At 36.3% G+C, this 21,877-nt stretch overlaps 1 protein-coding gene across 3 annotated transcripts in view; it reads left to right on the top strand.

Moving 5' to 3' along the window:
* The window catches only part of TXNDC16 (thioredoxin domain containing 16), a 118,999-nt gene that overhangs the window by 21,973 nt on the left and 75,149 nt on the right, over positions 1-21,877 (top strand). For all 3 annotated transcript variants that reach the window (XM_059915711.1, XM_059915710.1, XM_059915708.1), the window contains exons 7-9: positions 7,501-7,622; positions 12,855-12,945; positions 16,738-16,888. In XM_059915711.1, the coding sequence (XP_059771694.1) occupies positions 7,501-7,622; positions 12,855-12,945; positions 16,738-16,888 (364 nt within the window). The remainder of the gene's footprint in view (positions 1-7,500; positions 7,623-12,854; positions 12,946-16,737; positions 16,889-21,877) is intronic.

The raw sequence follows: 21,877 nt of genomic DNA, 5'->3' as shown, positions 1-21,877 counted from the left end.
ATTAAGAAAAAAAGCAATCCAAATTCAGATATCTACCTGCTGTTCTGTTGCACACACGGTAGTAATAGAAGTGAGTTCATGCAAGTCCGTGCTGGCGACAGTTGCTGGGAATATTTGCCATGAGGCAGCAGTTGCAAAGAAAGGCCATTTTTCCCCCTAGTCATTGTTGACTCCTGGAAATCATCAAATGATATTGATACAAAAAGGAAAGACTGTGTAGTACTGTAAGAAACAATGAAATCTCAATAACTCTTTATTAAGATGTGCTAACTGATATTCTGTGACAATATTTTGTCAAGTGGAAGATTTCTTTCCTTTTAAGTTAATGTACTACTGACGATAATATGAACTACAAATATTATGGTAATTATTTTCAACTATCATAATTTCTGCTAATATTTTATTTTTAACACATTATTGCAGAGCCTGGGTTTGAGCTTGGGTAAAACTTCTGGGGAAAGCTCCTCTCGGAGTTGTCTTTCTTTAAAACTCCTGAGCTGTGCTCAAGCTGGTCCCTTCCTAATAGGTTTTGAGCTATTGCTCCTTCCTTTATCTCTATGAGATTTGTTCCTACACAATATTATCAGGTGGGTTCCTGTTTGATAGTGACATACTGGGAAATTATAATAAAAAATTACTTGCCTTGGATTTGAATTCCTCGCAGCTCTATGTTAATTGGTAGTAATGGTTATATCCCCACTGTGCCCTCTTACACAAAGTCCTTCTACCACTGCATAGCATCGTGTGTGACATGTATTAGGTGTTGAAAAATATTGGATTGATGGATGAATGAATTGGGAAGCTTCACTTTTTGGTTGTTAAAAATTGGAGGAGCAGAAATCTTATGTTATAAGCCCATAAGATTGTTTCTGGTGTTAAGAATTTTATAAGTGGTAAGCTAGTAGGAAAATACACAGCGTATGACAGAAAGACTTTGATGTTTTTGAACTTTGTTATTACTTGTACTCTCAATTCAAATTTCAGAGATGGCTTCTGTTTGTTTTTTTAACTGTATTAATTTAGAAAATGCCTAGTGAAACATTTTGGGATATTTCATTTTATACATGGATCTGCCTAGAATAATATACAGTCATCCCTCAGTATCCGAGGGGGATTGGTTCAGCACCTCCCACCCCCCCAGCTTCCTCACCCTCCGTGGATACCAGAATCCCCAGGTGCTCAATCCCTTATATAAAATGGTGTAGTATTAGCATATAACCTATGCACATCCTCCCATCCGTATACTTATTTTTATTTTTAACATCTTTATTGGAGTATAATTGCTTTACAATGGTGTGTTAGTTTCTGCTTTATAACAAAGTGAATCAGCTATACATATATCCCCATATCTCCTCCCTCTTGTGTCTCCCTTCCACCCTCCCTATCCCACCCCTCTAGGTGGTCACAAAGCACCAAGCTGATCTCCCTGTGCTATGCGGCTGCTTCCCACTAGCTATCTATTTTACATTTGGTAGTATATATACGTCCATGCCACTCTCTCACTTCATCCCAGCTTACCCTTCCCCCTCCCCATGTCCTCAAGTCCATTCTCTAAGTCTGCGTCTTTATTCCTCTCCTGCCCCTAGGTTCTTCAGAACCTTTTTTTTTTTTTTTTTAGATTCCATATATATGTGTTAGCATACGGTATTTGTTTTTCTCTTTCTGACTTACTTCACTCTGTATGACAGACTCTAGTTCCATCCACCTCACTACAAATAACTCAATTTCTTTTCTTTTTATGGTTGAGTAATATTCCATTGTATATATGTGCCACATCTTCTTTATCCATTCATCTGTCGATGGACACTTAGGTTGCTTCCATGTCCTGGCTATTGTAAATAAAGCTGCAGTGAACATTGTGGTACATGACTCTTTTTGAATTATGGTTTTCTCAGGGTATACGCCCAGTAGTGGGATTGCTGGGTCGTATGGTAGTTCTATTTTTAGTTTTATAAGGAACCTCCATACTGTTCTCCATAGTGGCTGTATCAATTTACATTCCCACCAACAGTGCAAGAGGGTTCCCTTTTCTCCACACCCTCTCCAGCATTTATTGTTTGTAGATTTTTTGATGATAGCCATTCTGACTGGTGTGAGGTGATACCTCATTGTAGTTTTGATTTGCATTTCTCTAATGATTAGTGATGATGAGCATTCTTTCATGTGTTTGTTGGCAATCTGTATATCTTCTTTGGAGAAATATCTATTTCGGTCTTTTGCCCATTTTTGGATTGGATTGTTTGTTTTTTTTATATTGAGCTGCATGAGCTGCTTGTAAATTTTGGAGATTAATCCTTTGTCAGTTGCTTCATTTGCAAATATTTTCTCCCATTCTGAGAGTTGTCTTTTCGTCTTATTTATGGTTTCCTTTGCTTTGCAAAAGCTTTTAAGTTTCATTAGGTCCCATTTGTTTATTTTTGTTTTTATTTCCAGTTCTCTAGGAGGTGGGTCAAGAAGGATCTTGCTGTGATTTATGTCATAGAGTGTTCTGCCTATGTTTTCCTCTAAGAGTTTTATAGTGTCTGGCCTTACATTTAGGTCTTTAATTCATTTTGAGTTTATTTTTGTGTGTGGTGTTAGGGAGTGTTCTAATTTCATTCTTTTACGTGTAGCTGTCCAGTTTTCCCAGCACCACTTATTGAAGAGGTTGTCTTTTCTCCATTGTATATTCTTGCCTCCTTTATAAAAAATAAGGTGACCATATGTGCGTGGGTTTATCTCTGGGCTTTCTATCTTGTTCCATTGATCTATCTTTCTGATTTTGTGCCAGTACCATATTGTCTTGATTACTGTAGCTTTGTAGTATAGTCTGAAGTCACGGAGTCTGATTCCTCCAGCTCCGTTTTTCTCAGGATTGCTTTGGCTATTTGGGGTCTTTTGTGTTTCCATATAAATTGTGAAATTTTTTGTTGTAGTTCTGTGAAAAATGCCATTGGTAGTTTGATAGGGATTGCATTGAATCTGTAGATTGGTTTGGGTAGTATAGTCATTTTCACAATGTTGATTCTTCCAATCCAAGAACATGGTATATCTCTCCATCTGTTTGTATCATCTTTAATTTCTTTCATCAGTGTCTTATAGTTTTCTGCATACAGGTCTTTTGTCTCCCTAGGTAGGTTTATTCCTAGGTATTTCATTCTTTTTGTTGCAACGGTAAATGGGAGTGTTTCCTTAATTTCTCTTTCAGATTTTTCATCATTAGTGTATAGGAATGCCAGAGATTTCTGTGCATTAATTTTGTATCCTGCTACTTTACCAAATTCATTGATTAGCTCTAGTAGCTCCCGTATACTTTAAATCATCTGTAGATTACTTATAATACCTAATACAATGTAAATGCTGTGTAAATAGTTGTCAGTATATGGCAAATCCAAGTTTTGTTTTTTAGACTTTTTTGGAATTATTTTTTCCAAATATTTTCCACCTGCATTTGGCTGAACCTGCAAATGTGGAACCCATGGATACTGAGGGTCAACTGTAATTAATTTAGATAAAAGTAATTTGTCTGTCTCTCTCCTTCATCTCTCCCTCTTTCCCCCCCTCCCTCTTTGCTTTTTTTTTTTTTTCCTAGGAGTTTTGGTAAGGCAAAATAGAAGATAACTTTTTGTTTTTATTGGGTTTTTTAGAATTTGAATAATGGCAGAAATATGATATAAAAGTGGTCTTTTTTTTCTGAAAAAAGGCTGAGCAACCTGCTGCTCTAAAAGCAGGGTCCGGTAGACTCCTGAGTTCCTTTTTTTTTTTTTCTGACACCCATTCAGTTCTTGGCCATATATCTTATCTACCTAATGATTGTGTTAGGAGGGTCTCAGGAAGAGTATGCCAAGGAAAAGGAAGGCCTTTCCGGGGCAGGAAGAGCTCCCAGGTCAGAACAGTCTCAGGCTGTTTTGCCCCATCTTTAGAGCAAGAAAATCGCAAGACAGACTTTTCCTTTAACCCATTTCTCCACTTTGGAACTGGAGTGAAGGAGCACAGCCTCATGGAATGGATCCTAGAGATCCCTAGATGTCCCCATATTCTGGAAATTAACATTAAAAAATATATTAAAGTTACAAAGCCATTGGGAACAATCACAGAGATCATGAGATTATGAATGTCATTAGTTTTGGTATTATTACCTCTTGGATAATGACTCTTTAATGAGCTTTGGGACATTAGGCAAGGTAACCTCTTTAAGGCCCATGACCTTATCTGGAAAATGCAGTTAATGATAGTAGTGATCTCAGTTGGTTGCCATGAAAATTAAGCAAGACTGAGTGTATTGTTGGGTGTTCTTAGTTATAAGCCCCAGAATCTGGGTCTGACTGGCTTAAGCAGAAAAGGATTTGGAGCAGATGTAGGAAATCTCAGGCTCACTAGAAGGGCTGGAGAACTGGACTCAGGTTTATTTGGCTCTGAATTATTTGGCTCATAATCATGGCACGGAGCTAGTCTCTGGGGGACTGCTGCATTACTTCTGGGCATTGCACGCCCCAACTTGCATTGCTAACACTACAGCTGTCATTAGCACTCTTGTCATTCTTGCCTTCAAAGCTGACTGTTGCTGCTGCTGCTGCTTCTGGAAATAATTCTGCACTGTTCCTGATTCTTTACATCACTAGCTCCCAGTCTGGCATGTCAGATAAGTGATTCTGGGTCATATAGCCTAGCAGCAGGGAGCCTGGAAAAGCAATTTACAGTATTAGTAGCTTGTATGTGGGGACTTAGGCTCTGCCCACCATGAAGACTTAGAAAACTGGGAATTCCCAAAGCAGAAAAGTCAGGCAGTCCCAAAACTGATAAACTGCCACTACTTATGTAGTACTTAGTACTATGCCTGACATGTGGGAAGTGTCCCCCCAAACATTGGCTTTTATCAATTTATATTTGCCAGTCTTTATTGAGAAAAAAGGTTAGGGATATTTCTACTCCTAGGTTAGATTTTTGAAGCAAATGGATTAGAGCTGCTAGAGAAGTAAAGGTAAATGGATGGATGTCATTCCCAAGCCGAGAATTTACATGGCAGTCCAATTACTTCACTAGATGGTGTCTCCCAGCAGTTTTGAAGTAACTCAAGGGTAATTCTGGTCTTGCTAACCAAAACGTATAAGTAGCCAGTAGCCCAGATCGCCACTGTGACTCTCTGGCTATTCATTAGTTGCCTCCCTTTTTACCTGGTTTACCATGTATGAGTGGTCAGTAATGACATAGTTTAGAAAGTTACGGGCAAAGTGTCAGAAGACCTGGATTAGAATCTCAGCTCTATCAGTGACTACTGTTATGACCTGGAGCAGGTTACTTAATCCCTGAGGTTCTTTCCTCTGTGTGTGTGTGTGTGTGTGTGTGTGTGTGTGTGTGTGTGTGTAATAAAGAATTTCTCAAGAATATCTTTGAGGATTTAAATGAAAACATGTGAAAGTATCTAGCAAATAGTGAGTACTGCCCAGTAAATATTTCTTTTAAAAACAAAACAAGAGCCCTGGGAGGTATAGAAATTCAAGTTTTATATTTCTTTTAAAAAGTTGGAATCTGTAATATATAGGTAAATATTTAAGCAGTGTAATTTAGGGCAGCCATTTTGGGGTGCTCCCAAAGTGACAATATTTTTATAATAATACTAAGATGTTTGCCTTTTTCACTTTCATTCTTCTATGAGTGCAGTTTCTAGAGGCTACATGATGTGTTGTGTGTGTGTTGTCACAACAGAGTGAACAAAGAAACAGATAAGAGAATCCACCTGTCTTCTATTTAGTCCAATATTAAAGAGACTTGCAAAAATGTAAAACAAGGCCACTCTTTTCATTAGATTTTTCTTTCCTTTTGGAAATTTAGTTATTTTTAATAAAAAAAGTGTTATGTTAATATGCAATGGTGTTTATTTTTATTTTTTAAAGGATTAATATTTTTAATTGCTATTTTAATTTCTATTTTGGCAACTATTGATAAATGTAACCTACATTAAAAAAAGCCCTTTGAAGAGCTCAATAATTTTTAAGGGTATAAAGGGATCCTGAGACCAAAAAGTTTGAGAATTGCTGTATTAGTGGAAAGTGCTATGTTTTCCGTAAGAAGAAACTATGATTGACTAATTTATTGGAATGAACTTTTGCTTACTTAAGTATGTGGAGTTGGAACAGCTTTCAAAAATTCTTAAAGTTTAGCTTAACAAAAATATGCACACACACACACACACACAGATATGCATGTGGAGATTAAGTGAAATTAGTTGTTAGTGATAGAGAATTTATATAGAAGTAGAAAATTTTTAAATGAAATTCTTTTGGATGAAGAAATATGATCAGTTATTCTGATCTATACATTAAAAAGATGATTTGGGGGACTTCCCTGATGGTCCAGTGGTTAAGACTCCATGCTCCCAGTGCAGGGGGCCCGAGTTTGATCCCTGGTTAGGGAACTAGATCTCACATGCCACAACGAAGATCCCGTGTGCCGCAACTAAGACCCGGCGCAGCCAAATAAATAAACATAAATAAATAGAGATTATATTAAAAAAAAGATGATTTGGAAGAATTATGGTCAAGTGGAAAGATCACTAAATTAGGAGTGAGAAGACCTGTTTTATGTTCTGTTCCTGGCCTCTCAGTTCAGTATATGTGTTTTTGAGTAAGTAAGCTCTTCAGTGTTTTGATTTGATCTTCTATTTCTTCAAATGAAGAATGGCAATAAATAATTCCTGCCCTATGTTTTCTGTCATTCATTCAACAAATACTTATTGAATACTTACAATGTACCAGGTTCTATTCTAAGTTATTATGGATATAGTGATAAAATATGCAACATCCCTGTCACAAGAAGGCAACAGTTTAAAGAGAGAGGCAGGGATAAACAAGTAAAAAAATATATGTGAATAATTATAAATTTGATCCTACGAAGGATTAAATAGTGTGAAATTCAAGAGGAAAATGCTACAGACCTACTTATACAGGACCAGCAAAGGAGGCTTCTCTTAAGTCAATGATGTTTAAGCTGAGACCAGATATATGAGAAGGAGCAGAGGGAACAGCTTTCAACAAAGAGAATGGTGTGTGCAAATGCCCTGAGGTGTTGCCTAAAGTAGGGTGGACATGAGGAATGGTAGTACGAAATGATGTTGGAGAAGTAGGCAAGGCTTGCCATTCAGGGCCTTATAGGCCATGGAAAGATGGTTTCAGTATAGATGTGTGAAGGGCTGAAATGTGTCCATGGCTGAGAGATTTGTAAGGGATTATTTGTCCAGAATAGGATGCTAGTGAATACAGTTTAAATGTATTGAGGTGGTTGTGATGGAGGCTACGCACACTATTTCTCACAACTGTCCCTGGTTAATGTTCTCAGTGACAGACTAATGATTTAGAGGGTGATTTTAATTCAGACTTGAAATGCTTAGGTTCTTACTATTGAGAGTTTGTTCAAAAGATTAAATTTCTTTTTTGATTAGGTTCTTTAACCTACTCAAAATATGTATTAAATAACTAAGTACATGTCAGATTTTTCTACCAACTACATCTTTATTTATTTCAGTGCTCTTCTTTTTAATGAAGTAAAATATATTACCACTCTGGAAGACCTTCAGAACACAGAAAATGCTCTGAAAGGAAAAGCAAACATTGCATTCTCATATGTCAGAGCCATTGGAACACCAGGTATTTATCAAGGTTTACATTAATCTTCGTCATGCCTCTATACATGTGTGTTTATGTTGAAGGACTTAATATAGTGTATTTTGACCACAATCTTAATATTTTAAAATAAATTTAAAGCGTCTTTTACTATTATATTTTCTTTCTTCAAACAGGCATTATAGTATAGTTCTTGAACCAGAACTCTGGAGCCAGACGCCTAGGTCAGACTCCCTGTTCCACCAACTACTTACAGTATGACCTTGGACAACTTACTTATTTAGCCTGTTTCCTGGTCACTAAGGTGGTGAAAATAATTGTGCCTACCTCTTAGTGTTATTGTGAGGACCAAGTGAATTTGAATAACTAAAAACTTTCCTGGTGCTCTGTGTCAGCTATGACTGTTTTTATTTCCTTACAGTCCTTGTGGTACCTGATACAGTAGTTTATAGTATTTGATAAATGTTGTTGACTGGCTTGGCTTCGTTTTTTACCTTGGTATTTGCTGTTTTTGACGTATTTTTCTTGATTTTTAAAAAATCTAATTTTGACAGCATCACCTTGCGCATTCATAGGTAATTTTGTCATAAAGAAGTTTATAAATGTTTCATGAACAAATTATAGTTATGCTTTCAGGATTTTTACTTGTTAATGGTTATAACTTGAACATGTTAATATAAAATGTTAAAGACATTTAAAAAATTATATGTACTCTATGAAATAAAATCATTTATTAGAAATTTCAATTTTTATACACCTAAAGCTTGATAGCTACACAGTATGCCATTGAACTTTATGTACTTGTAAAATAATGCTCCAAAATCAGCCTGTTTATTGTTTACTTTTCAGGGCCCCTCAGGTTATTGTATTTTGTCCATAGTTTGTAATTGTAAACAAGAGGGATGAGCTATACAGGGAGCCAGAAATCCCTGATTTATATTTTAACAGGGTCAGTCTGACTTCTGGGTTTGGAATAGACTAGAAGGAGCAATGGTAGAATAAGGGAGAAAATCAGGAAGTTATTGCAATAATGCAGGCAAGAGATGGTGGTAGGTGGCTTGGACCAGGGTGTTAGCAATGGTGGTGGCAATACATTTGAACTTTAGCAGTAGTTTGGATGTAAGACTAACTGAGTTTTCTGATATACTGGTTGTAGAATGAGAGAGGAATAGCAGAGACCAGGGTGGCTCTGGGGTTTTGGCCTGAGCTACGTGAAAGGTGAAATTGCTGATAACTAAGGTGGGGAAGAGTGGAAATAGTTTGGAGAGGAAGCTCTAGAATCCACTTTTGAACATTATACTTGTGCAGTACCCATTAGACAGCGAAGTACAGATATCAACAAGGTAATGGGATTTTACTAGTCTGCATTTGATAGTGGGGATACAGACTAGGGATATACATTTGTGACATAAAGTTATGAGGCCAGAGGAGACCATGAAGGGAGTGAGGCTGGATGGAAAAGAGAAGAAGGCTGAACTCATTAGATACTTCATCTTCCACAGGTCGGTAAAGGAGGCAGAAAGAATGGCCTGTGTGTAAGCAAAGTGATGATAGGATTTTAGTGACGAGATAGGAGCAGTTGTATCAAAGGATACTGAAAGGTTAATTAGGATAAGAACTACCAGTTGACCATTATGCTTAGCAGTATGGAAGTTACCCATGCCCTTGATGCACACAATTTTTGTAGAGTGGTTGGGGTAAATGCCTGACAGGGGTGTAAGAGAATAGGTAGAGAGCAACTGGAGACTGTGACTATAGAGACTCATCAGAGAAGTTTTCCTTTTAAGGGAAGGAAAAATATGGGGCAGTGGCTGGAAGAGTATGTGGGGTCAAGTGAAGAATTAAAAAAAATTTTTTTCTTCTTTATTTTTGGCTGCATTGGGTCTTCGTTGCTGCGCGCGGGCTTTCTCTAGTTGCAGAGAGAGGGGGCTACTCTTCCTTGCGGTGCATGGGTTTCTCATGGCAGTGGCTTCTCTTGTTGTGGAGCACGGGCTCTAGGTGCACAGGCTTCAGTAGTTGCAGCACGTGGGCTCAGTAGTTGCGGCACATGGGCTCTAGGGTGTGTGGGCTTCAATAGTTGTGGCTCGCAGGCTCAGTAGTTGTGGCTTGCAGGCTCTAGAGCACAGGCTCAGTGGTTGTGGTACACAGGCTTAGTTGCTCCGTAGCATGTGGGATCTTCCTGGACCAGGGCTCAAACCCATGTCCCCTGCATTGGCAGGCAGATTCTTAACCGCTGCACCACCAGGGAAGTCCTCAAGAATTTTTTAAGAAGCATATTTGTATGTTGACAAGAAAGTTCTTGTAACAAAAGGAAAATGCATCGTGGAGGAGAAAGAGGGCAGAATTACTGGAGCAACATCTTTGAATAGACTAGAGGAAATGGAATCTAGTGATCCGGGGGAGGGGTTGTTCTTTACTGGGAGCACAGAAAATTCGCCTATGGTATTAGAAGGGAAGACAGAATATGGACATCAATTTAGTTAAGGGGGCAGATAGATATGGTGCTGGGAGCTTTTTTGGGTTTTTCTTAATTTGTTCATTTTCTCAATGAAATAGAAATAAAGTGATCAGATAGTTTGAGGAAAGAAGAGATGAAATAGTTGTTTTAGAAGGCCTGAAAATAAAGAATGGTTGCTAGGCAGCAGTAATAGTTGATGCCAGTAATCTAAAGTGAAACCATTGACATGGTGATGCTAGCAGGTTCTTGTTTTCTTTCCTTTTTTTTTTTTTTTCCCCCCAGCCATATTCACTTTCATGGATGTAAGTACAGAATAGGCAGATTATTTGATTTAACTTGGACTGTGTTTTAGCAAGACAGGCGGGGGAGTGATTATAAAGACTGACCATGGAATTTAAGCTGGGTTAGGAGGGAAGAGAGGACACGAGGTGGATAAAGGACAGTGAAAATGGTAGGATTGTACGTCCGGGAAGGTTAAAGTTATGTACTAGACAGAGTGACCTGGAGATGGAAGGGTGTGTGTGTGTGGGTGTGTGTGTTGGGAGGAGTGCTGGACATTTTGGAGGGATTTGCAGTGATTGGTGATTACAAAGCCTGGAGTGGGACCCTGGCAGTGAGTGGGTAAGGCAGGGCTGAAGAGAGATCACTGGAGTCTCCAGAGAAGACCAAGGACTGAAAGGCTAGGATTTTGCGAGGATCATCTATGGGGATAGTAAAATTACCAAGGTTATGATAGTAGTATCAGAGAGTGTGACAGTGTGACAGAAGCAAAATTTTTCATGGAATGAGGGGGATTAACCCTGGCTTGGGTTGTAGATGACTCCAACAAGGCAGACTGGTGAGTGGAATAATCTAATGATATGTGATTCAAGTGGTAGAAGATTAGGTCGGGGAGGGGAAGATAACTACCTAGAAATGGCAGTGAGGAGAAAAGGGAAAATAAGATACGAAAAGGAAGGAGTCTTCAAAGAAATACTTTAAGATAATTTCCAAGAACTGAAGGATTTTGAGCTTCCAAATTGAAAGGGCCCACTGAATCCCAGCAGAGTGTTTAAATGTAGAGCCACAGCAGAGCATCTCATATTGAATTTTCAGAATATTGGGAACAAACGCTATTCTAAAATCTTCAAGAAAGGAAAAAATGTTGCAGTTAAAGGATCAGGAATCAGAAGGCGGGACTTCCCTGGTGGCGCAGTGGTTAAGAATCCGCCTGCTAATGCAGGGGACATGGATTCAAGCCCTGGTCCTGGAAGATCCCACATGCCGCGGAGGAACTAAGCCCGTGTGCCACAACTACTGAGTCTGCGCTCTAGAGCCCGCGAGCCACAACTACAGAGCCCATGTGCCACAACTACTGAAGCCTGCGTGCCTAGAGCCCATGCTCCGCAACAAGAGAAGCCACTGCAATGAGAAGCCTGCGCACCACAAGGAAGAGTAGCCCCTGCTCGCCGCAACTAGAGAAAGCCCGTGCGCAGCAATGAAGACCCAACGCAGCCAAAAATAAATAATAAATAAATAAATTAAAAAAAAAAAAGAATCAGAATGGCTTTGGACTTCTCAACTGCAGTCCTGGGAACTGAAGACAGTGGAGCAATGCTTTCAAAATTCTCAGGGGAAATGCTAGAATGCTACATGCCGACAACTATAGTTAGTTATGAAAGTAGAATAAAGACACTTTGAGAAGTGTAAGGTTGCAAAAAATGTGTATTCCATATATCCTCTCCCAGGAAGGAGCTAGAGAATGGGAGCAAGGGAACAAATTAGTCAAGAAGATGTGGGTAACAGGCCAAGGACCCAATGTAAGAGTGAGAATCAGAGCATCCCCAGGGTGACAATGAAGTGAGTCCCCAGGATGAAAGTTGTGCGGCGGGTCGAGCAGCAGAGTCCACATTGGAGCAAATCAGAAGGCTCTGCAAAAATGTCTGCAACAAGAGGGTGTTGATAATATAACTGATGTATTTGAAGTATTCAGAGCGTTAGACAATTGTGGAAGAATTTAGGAATAAATTAGCAAGAAATCTAAACAAAAATTTAAAAAGATACCTGTAACTGTAGTGAAAAAATTTCAAAAGGAAATAGTATTTACTGAGTCCCAACAGTGTAAATCCTGACTATTGATCTAATAAAAATTAGGACTATATTGAGCACGTTGAGGGGATAGAATTGTGTATATTTGTGGAGTGGGGTTTTGGAAAGGAGAGCTAATTTATCATCTTCCATAGTGGGAAGTCAATAGAAAATACTAACACTAAAAAAAAAAAAAAAAAAATCAGGAAATAAGAGTATAAGAAGGTCATTTAGAGACTTGGAGGTAAATACCAAAAGGAAGAGTAAAAGAGTTGAAAGTAGCTGTCCCTTGGGAGTTGGAAATGGTGGTTGAGGGTAGAGGAACTGTTCATTTTCTTAATAACACCTTGTAGAGTTGTCTCTTTAAACTATATATAAGAATAAGTTTGATTAAAAAAAAAACTAAGCCAGAAATAGTGTACACATATTTGTATATAAAATATAACATGAAAGTTGTACGATGAACTCATATTGTCTTCCCTACTACTGGGAAGAAACTATCACAGATTTGTCATATATTCTCAAGTATAGCTCATTTTCTATTCCCTCTTAGTTCTTCTCTTACCTTGACTAGAACAGACTTTTTATAACTTCTTTAACTGCCTGCATTTTCCCAACTGGGATCCCTACAAAGGCTTTTTCTTTAAACATAATAGAGCATAAAAGGGTGTAGGAAAGTATTCTGAATAGAATAACTCCTCCTCTCTCCCAACTTCTTTCTCTCTCTTCAGAGCACAGAGCTGTCATGGAAGCTGCTTTTGTGTATGGGACCACGTACCAATTTGTCTTAACCACAGAAATTGCCCTTTTGGAAAGTATTGGGTATGTATAAGAAGCATAAGTTAACAATTTTAAGTTCACTTATTTCACATTACTTATTCAGCATTTCCATCATACTCCCACAGTGTGGACTTATCTGAGAGGAATCGTAACCAGATGTGAATATATAAGTGAAACCTGAAATCCTCTTCATCACTATAATCTGCTGTACTAAAATGAACTTAAATATACAGAAGGGATGTTAAACTAAGGTGAACGAAGGCAGTATGGATAAGCCACAAGATGTGATCCCTTGAGTGGCCACGTGTATTTTATGAATAGATCTGCCACAGTGATCAGATAGGTGATAAAATAACAGCTTTCATAACGAAGCTCCAGAGATTCTTCCTGAGAGTTCCATAAGTTACTATACCAGAAAAATCTTATATATATTTGAGTACAGTTTTGAACAGAATGTTTTAAATGTTTAATTTTCTTGTCTAGTTTCTAGCTTACAATTTTAGGTAGAGACCTTCTTTGGACTGCTTTTGGCTGGGCAACCTAGGGTTAAAGTTTTTCTTCTGTTTAGTACATGGGGACACAAGGAATAACCAGTGCATTTGAAGACTTCTAAGTTTGGCTTCAAAATGCACTTCAGGAAAATGAAAACAAAGCAGGGCAAAATGGTGATTGTGTGACCTTTTTAAACCATGCAAGAGTTTTTAACGAGCCCTCCTGCTCACCTCTCAGAAAATAGTGACTATTTGATATACCACACACAATTAATTAAATCCCAGACATTTTACAACTTTGTAAACATAGAGGTTAGTACACAGAAAACTGATAAAGTGAAACAATTTTTTTTTTTTTTTTTTTTTTGCGGGGAGTGGATAGGCAGAGAGTGAAGTGCTTGCAAAGAAAAGTTATGTTTTTATTGCTCTGTATGACATTAACCAGCATTCCTTTTTCTATCTTCTTATTGAACTGCCATTCTGCTGGTTCCCTCAGTGAGTTAAATAAAACTTTGATGCATGTTTGCTATTTGTATAAGAATTAATGTTTTTAACAATTTGAGAATCATGCTGACAATACCCTAAAACTTTACGGTAAGTAGTCACTGAGTCTCAAGATACTTACAGTGAGCAGTAGTGTAGCCAGCTACTTTGCTACTCCCAATGTAGACTACCAATTTCCCATCTTGGAATGGGGGAACCTTGAGATTCTCAGTCCCATTATGATTCTGTGCTAGCCCCACACTTTCTCTGAGGGTCGTTTGTATTTTCTCTTGCATTACTAGCTTCTTTATTTTTCTGTTAATGAATAATTGCAAGTAACGGTGACATGCTTAAAACATAGAGGTTTGGTTATTTATTGGCAAGGTATAAGTCCTCTCATTTATTTTACAAATACTATTCAGCAAGACAGACTATATATTGATCTATAACTAAACATTGTAATGTTCTGGAAGGATTTATGCTTTCCCCCATTTTAAAAATGAGAATTTAAAAATGTACAGTTATTCTGTTTTTCATAAACTTTTGAGTACATGACATATTGGAGAAGTTTGCATTCTCATTTATTCATGGCTAAAAAATGGTGAGGAGTCATATCTGGACCTGATGTGATAGCGAAGGACTGTGGATTCAGAATAATGTGGTCCTGGGACATCACTTCTGAGTGAAGTAGTTAGTGATGACTTCGAGTTGTCTCCTAATGGGGAAGAGGTGAATGTATCTTTTCTTTCATTTGTTCTTTTTATTTTCTTCTTTCCTTTGTTCATTGTTTCATTCAACAAATATTTATTGAATGCCTTCCATGTTCTAGGCACTATTCTAGTTGCTGGGGCGATAACACTGAATAATCTAGTATATTAATTGTTATATCATGTTGGACCTGAGTATGTTTGAAATGTCGGTTAAGAAGGGTATATATGCTCTGTAATGGCCTATATGGGAAAAGAATCTAAAAAAGAGTGGAGATAGATATATATATATATATATATATATATATATATATATATCTGATTCACTTTGCTGTACACCTGAAACTAATACAACATTGTAAATCAACTATACTCCAATAAATTTTTTTTTAAATGGTAAAAAAATTTAAAAAGAAGGGTATATGTGATAGGTAGTACAAGAGGTAGCATGCTATAGAGACACCAGTACTTTCTGCTACCTCCCCATATTCCCTTCTTAAAGAATCTGTGTATAGGCCAAGAAGGGTGTTACCCCTACCTCATACATATCACAGTCAATTAATTTGGAGGTGGCCACCTGACCTAGAGTCATCCAATCCATGGACTTACCTGAGCAGATAGGATGCCTTTTTCCAGGAACTTGGAATTGGGCATGGAGAAGCTGGACTATACAGCATTTTGGCTCTCTTGCCCGCAGGAATGTTTTGCCCATGCAGAAGTAAAGCAGAGAGAGCGGGGAGGTAAAAAGTGTTGATGGCCAAATGTCCCTGAACTCTTGCTGTTCAGATCTATACATTTATTCTGTGATCCAGTTACTTGAATTTTCCTTGTATTCTGTGAGATGCTCTTCTAAACTACCAGTAAATCCCCCTCACTCCCACCTTTTTGGTGTCTGTTACCTACAACCAAATGATCCCTGATTAAATAACTTTCCAACATTATTTTATTCTTTCAGAGGTTATGATAGGTAGTCCAACCTCAGCTGGGTCCTCTTGCTCTCAACACTTCCCTTTCAGCAATATGTGACTATTTATGGTTCCTCTCAAAAAGTTATACACTTTGATTGGGTCTTGGCTCTATAGTTCCTTTTGTCTGAAATACCCATTAGTCTTATCTTCTTGGAGAAGTCATTCTCTCTTACTGTTTTCAGTCTCTATGATGATCTCCCTTCCCTTCCCTTCCCTTTCTTCTCTTTCCTGACTTGAGGCAGAATGAAATATTTCTTTGTTTCTCATAGCACTTTGTATATTCTAGCACTTATGAATCACATTTTCATTTTTTTACGAAATATATGTCCTTTAGCCTAAGCCCTTCAAGGATCTGAATCATCTTATTCATCTTATTCTCTTATATTCAACATAGGGCCTAACAGTGTAGGCATTAAGTAATCTTTGAATGATCATTTCTTTAATCACTGAATCTATTAGAAATTGCTTTGCAATTAAATTTGAAATCAGTGAATCTTGGAGCTCAGTTGAAGCATGTGTCAAGAATTAAAATAATATTGTAAAAATAAAAATTTGCAGTATTTTGCCAAACTCTACTAATGCCATATGGAGATTTATAAAATGCTATTTTAATTTTGGCAAACCTTACTTACTCACTCTAAGTTTATCTTTGAATTCTCTTGAAGGGAATGCCAAAACTCAAATTATAAGCCATATTTGCTGAGTTTTGTAATATTTCAGATACAAACTCACTAACTCCCACAAAGTGTCACATGGTTTCTATTTTAAGGCACGTTTTGGCTGAAGTTTATTCAAAACAGATTTGTGTTTAAATTAAACCTAGAAAATTTGTGTTACAAAGCTTTATTTATTTAGCACAGCTATAGAAAAGCTACTATATTTTAAGATAATCTCATTGTCCTCAAGGTGACAGTCTTTTATCTAAAAAAAAAGATTGTGTAGACCTGTCTCTAATTTAGAAGCTACCATATGAAAGAGTTCAGGAAAAAAACTGTTTATACAACTCAGAAATTTCTTATATCCTCTTTTTTGCTTAGGTCCATTTTATTTTGTTATATTGTTTTAGGATTTTACCAAAACAGTAATTCAAAAGCATGGACAAAGAGATTTGTTATATCTTTCTGCATGGTAGAAGGATCACACGTTGAACTTCAAGTGGGTCTGTCCCTAATTTTTAATTTACAGCACTGAAGATATAGAATACGCACATCTCTATTTTTTTCATTGTAAACCAGTCTTGGACTTGACCCAGCAATGTAGGAGAACACTAATGGAACAGTCATTGACTACACTGAACATTCATCGTTTTATGAAGACAATGGAAGCACCTCTGCTGGTATGTGTCTTATTTAAATATATTAGATAATTCATATATAAGATTTATTGTTTTGATTCACAGATATGCATTTTACTTAGATGAGCTATATCTTTCCCCCTTGGACATATTTATTTCATTTAGGCAGATTTAGGAGTAGTACCTTATTAAAGGTAGAATAGAAGATAGACTGTATTCATAAAATGATATTTTAATGCCTTGAAATGTTGTTGTTTTGAAAATGCCTTGAAGTGCTGTTCTTTTGAAATCCAATATAGCACTGTAATTATAATGGTAGTTGTAATGAACTGTGGAAATATTCCACAGTGGTGGATATGTGGTAGTTATAAAGAACTGTGACCATTCTAAGATCACAAAGATTACATCATGGGTTAAGAAAAGACCTCTTTTGTGAATGTTTTGATCCCTGTTTTAAAAGTTCCTAAATATTGGAACTATAGCATTTCTGGTGCCCCACTTCCCTTACTGTCAGCCTGGAAGAATTTTAGAGAGACTCAGTAGGTGATCAGCAGACTTTTCTCTCTGAAAGTTCGAAGGGTTGTCCTGAGCATATGTAAAACCTTCAGTAGGCCTTCCCACTCACTATGTCCTTTTTAAATAAAAATTGTGCATATGTGCCATAAATAATCCAAACAGTGCAGCAAAGTATAAAGAATAAAAAATTTAAAAGCCACCAGTTCCCATCATTCAGAAATGAACTGTTAGATGCACACCAGTCATCTCTGCATCCATATAGATGCATACAGATAGAGGGATGAATGGATTAATGGACATATATTGCATGAGTTACTTTATAGTAAGAAACATTATATTTAATCTTATTTGAATTTAAGAGAAGAAAAAGAAACTGATGTGAAACTAGAGGAATTATGGAACTTTTGAGAAATTGTTTCTTCATCAGAGGGCTTTTTAGGAAATATTGTCTTAAGTGTTGAAGTGATTGTGAACAACATTAAGAAATGAAAATCATTATTTAAAAAACTACATATTTCTATTTTAGCTAATGTTGATTTACTCTTTGCTGTGAAAGATGAGAATACTAACTTCTTACATTTATTTCCATCTCAGCTCCTCTTACCCTCCAGATTTTAGTTTTGTGTTATTTTACATTGTAAAGGTTATAATATTTATACTGTGTTCTATAACCATAATTCCCACTTTAAAAAAAAGCCTTTCTTCCACATTTAAATAGATTCAGAGCTCACCAGCCCCAATTTTACTGGCTTCATTCCTGAGTTCTTTATTTTGGTCAGTTTTTATTTGGTTAGATTTTGGCTTCAAACAACTAAAAAAAAGAAGCAGTATGTAGATCTTTTTTCCTTTCCTTTCACTGGGGTACGAGAGGGGACATTTATGTTATTTCCATGGGGAGAATATCCTCTGAATTTGGTTTGATCTTCCATTTCACCACAAATCCCAGGTCAGTTCCTTGTACAGTTCTTCACCATTTCTCTCCCTCCTCATTTCCTTTTCTTCCAATGTTGAGGTATTAAGAATTCTCAGGATTTTATCTATTCACCAGTAGACATTATCTATAAACATTAATAAAAAATGGAAACTGGGATTCAGACTTTTGGTAAATTCTGGATGCATGATCACTGCAATTATATGCATTATTTTACTTCTAAGCATGTGAAAATAGATGCAGGTTGAAGTTTTTGTGTGTGCATTTGTGTGTGTGTATTTGTATCTATTTTAAGTAGCTAGGGTACTTGGGTGTTTAATTATTGTAGATATAAAAGCACAACTGCATCTTATAATCATGATAGGGGCATGTCATTTTAAGTCTTGACAAACTGAAAACAAATCTTAAGCATAGGAATTTTAAGTGATTTCAATCTTAAGTCAATTAAGTGAGATTCTGGCAGGCATGGAGTTACCCTAGATGCCTTCTTAAGATTCCCAGCAATGAAAACAGATGGGAAAATGGTACAATTATTGTGCTGTTGGCTAATACCAAGGACATTTTGGAATGCTGATGATCTTCTCTATGATCAGTTTATTCTGATAGATAGAAAAATTTTATCTGAATACTAGGAAGAATCTTCAAGTGCAAATACCTGATAAAATATTTTAAAATAGATAAATTATTATATAATCATTTTCCTGTAAATTTTTATTTATTTTTTGTTTGTGCATCTGAGATAGCTCTCTGTCTCAAACAGATCCAAAACACTTGACTTAATTTAAGCCTATTCTTATATAGGTAATTAGAAGGATGCTATTATGGTTTATTCAGTTAACTTCTATTATTTCTTGCAGGCTCATGTGGCAGTGTACAATATTATATAGCAAGGTGTTGGCTCCTGACATTATTGTCTCATATCTTTTTTTTTTTTATTGTGGCAAAAAATGCAATTTACCCTCTTCACAATTTTTACAAATATACAGTACAGTATTGTTCACTATATGCGCGCTGTTGTACAAGAGATCTCTATAACTTTTCCATCTTGAATGACTGAAACTCTGTATCCATTCAAAAACAACTCCCCTATTCTCCTCTCCTCAGCCCTGGCAAGCGCCATTCTACTTTCTGCTTCTGTGAGTTTGGTTACTTTAGAGACCTCTTATAAATAGAATCATGCAGTATGTCTTTTTATAATTAGCTTATTTCACTTAGCATGATGTCCTCAAGGTGCATCCATGTTGTAGCATTTGTTAGGATTTCCTTCTTTTTTAAGACCAAATAATATTCCATTGTGTGTGTGTGTGTGTGTGTGTGTGTGTGTGTGTACAGACGTACATGTATCAATATCACATTTTACTGATCCATTCATCCATTGATGGATGTTTAAGTTGCTTATACATCTTGACTATTGTGAATAATGCTACAATGAACATGGGTGTGCAAATATCTCTTTGAGATCCTGTTTTCTTTTGGATATATACCCAGAAATAGGATTGCTAGATCATATGGTAGTTCTATTTTTGATTTTTTGACGAATCTCTGTACTCTTTTCCATAGTAGCTACACCATGTTACATTGCTGCCAGCAGTGTGCAAGAGTTCCATTTTTCTCCACATCCTTGCTCATACTTGTTGTTTTCTGTTGTTTTTGTTATTGTTTTTTTAATACTAGCCATCCTAATGATTGTGAGGTGATATTTCATTGTTGTTTTGATTTGTGTTTCATTGATGATTAGTGATATGCAGCATCTTTTCATATGCTTGTTGGCCATTTATATATCTTCTTTGGAGAAATATCTGTGTAAGTCCTTTGCCCATTTTTTAATTGGTATTTTTATTACTGTTGTTAAGTTGTATGAGCTCTTTAAATATTCTGGATATTAACCCCTTATCTGATACATGATTTGTAATATTTTCTCCCATTTCATAGGTTACTTTTCCACTCTGTTTATTGTTCCCTTTGCTGTGCAGACATTTTTAAGTTTGATGTAGTTCCATTTGTTTAATTTTCCTTTTGTTGCCTGTGCTTGTGGTGTCATTTTCAGGAAATCATTTCCATTCCAATGTCATGAAGATTTCCCCCTATTTTTTCTTCCAGGAGTTTTATAGTTTCATGTTCTACATTTAGGTCTCTAATTCATTTTGAGTTAATTTTTGTATGTGGTGTAAGATGATGCTTCCTTTTGATTCTTTTGCATGTGGATATCTAGTTTTCCCAACACCATTTGTTGAAGAGACTAGCCTTTCCTCATTATATAGCCTTAGTGCCCTTGTCAAAGATCAGTTGACCATATATGCAAGGGTTTATTTCTGGACTCTCTATTTTGTTCCATTAGTCTATATGTCTGTCTTTATGCCAGTACTACACTGTTTTGATTACTGTAGCTTTGTCATATGTTTTGAAATCAGGAAGTGTGAGGCCCCAGCTTTGTTCTTCTTTCTCAAGATTGTTTTGGCTATTTAGGGTCCCTTGAGATTCCATATGTATTTTAGGATGGTTTTTCTATTTCTGCAAAAAATGCCATTGGGATTTTGAGACAGAGTGCATTGAATCTCTAGATGACTGGGTAGTATGGGTAGTATTTTAATAATGTTACATCTAATCCAAGAACATGAACATGAATGGGATGTCTTTCCATTTATTTTTGTCTTCTTTTCTTTCTTTCAGCAATGTTTTGTAGTTTTCAATGTACAAGTCTTTCACTTCCTTGGTTAAGCTTATTCCTAAGTATTTAATTCTTTTTGATGCTCTTATAAATGGGATTATTTTCTTAGTTTTCTTTTCATATTGTTCATTGTTAGTGTAAGAAACACAACTGATTTTTGAGGGTTGATTTTGTATCCTGTAACTTTTCTGAATTTATTCATTAGTTCTAATAGTATTTTTGTGGAATCTTTAGGGTTTTCTACATATAAGACCATGTCATCTGTGAACAGAGAAAATTTTATTTCTACCTTTCCAATTCGAATATTTATTTCTTTTTCTTGCCTAGTTGCTCTGGCTAGGACTTCCAGTACTATGTTGAATAGAAGTGGCAAGAGTGGACATCCTTACCTTGTTCCTGATCTTAGAGGAAAAGCATTCAGTTTTTCACATTGAGTATGTTAGCTGTAGGCTTTTCATATGTGACATTTATTATATTGAGGTAATTTCCTTCTCTTCCTAGTTTTTTAATGTTTTTATCATGAAAGAGTGTTGAATTTTGTCAAGTGCTTTTTCTGCATCAATTGAGATGATTATGTGATTTTTCACCATTGTTATGTTAACGAGGTGTATTACAGTTATTGATTTTCATATTTTTTTATTACATGTGTACATAATTATTTTACTGTAGTAAGAATATAATATCAAAATAGGGCAAAGATACTATATACACCCACATAGAAAATTAGCTATTGATGGAAAATGTTTACATTTGAATAGCAATCAAAACTAAAATTTAGTTTTTTTCCTCTATTTTCAATTTCTTTAAGAGGTTTCTTATTTTTTTTTTTGCATTTTCTTTTATTTTTATACAGCAGGTTCTTATTAGTCATCCATTATATACACATCGGTGTATACATGTCAATCCCAATCTCCCA

The sequence above is a fragment of the Balaenoptera ricei genome, chromosome 2, assembly GCF_028023285.1.
Source record: "Balaenoptera ricei isolate mBalRic1 chromosome 2, mBalRic1.hap2, whole genome shotgun sequence".
Classification (NCBI taxonomy): Eukaryota; Metazoa; Chordata; class Mammalia; order Artiodactyla; family Balaenopteridae; genus Balaenoptera; species Balaenoptera ricei.
Note: the sequence above shows the minus strand (reverse complement) of the source record. Positions and strands in the feature narration are given on the sequence as shown.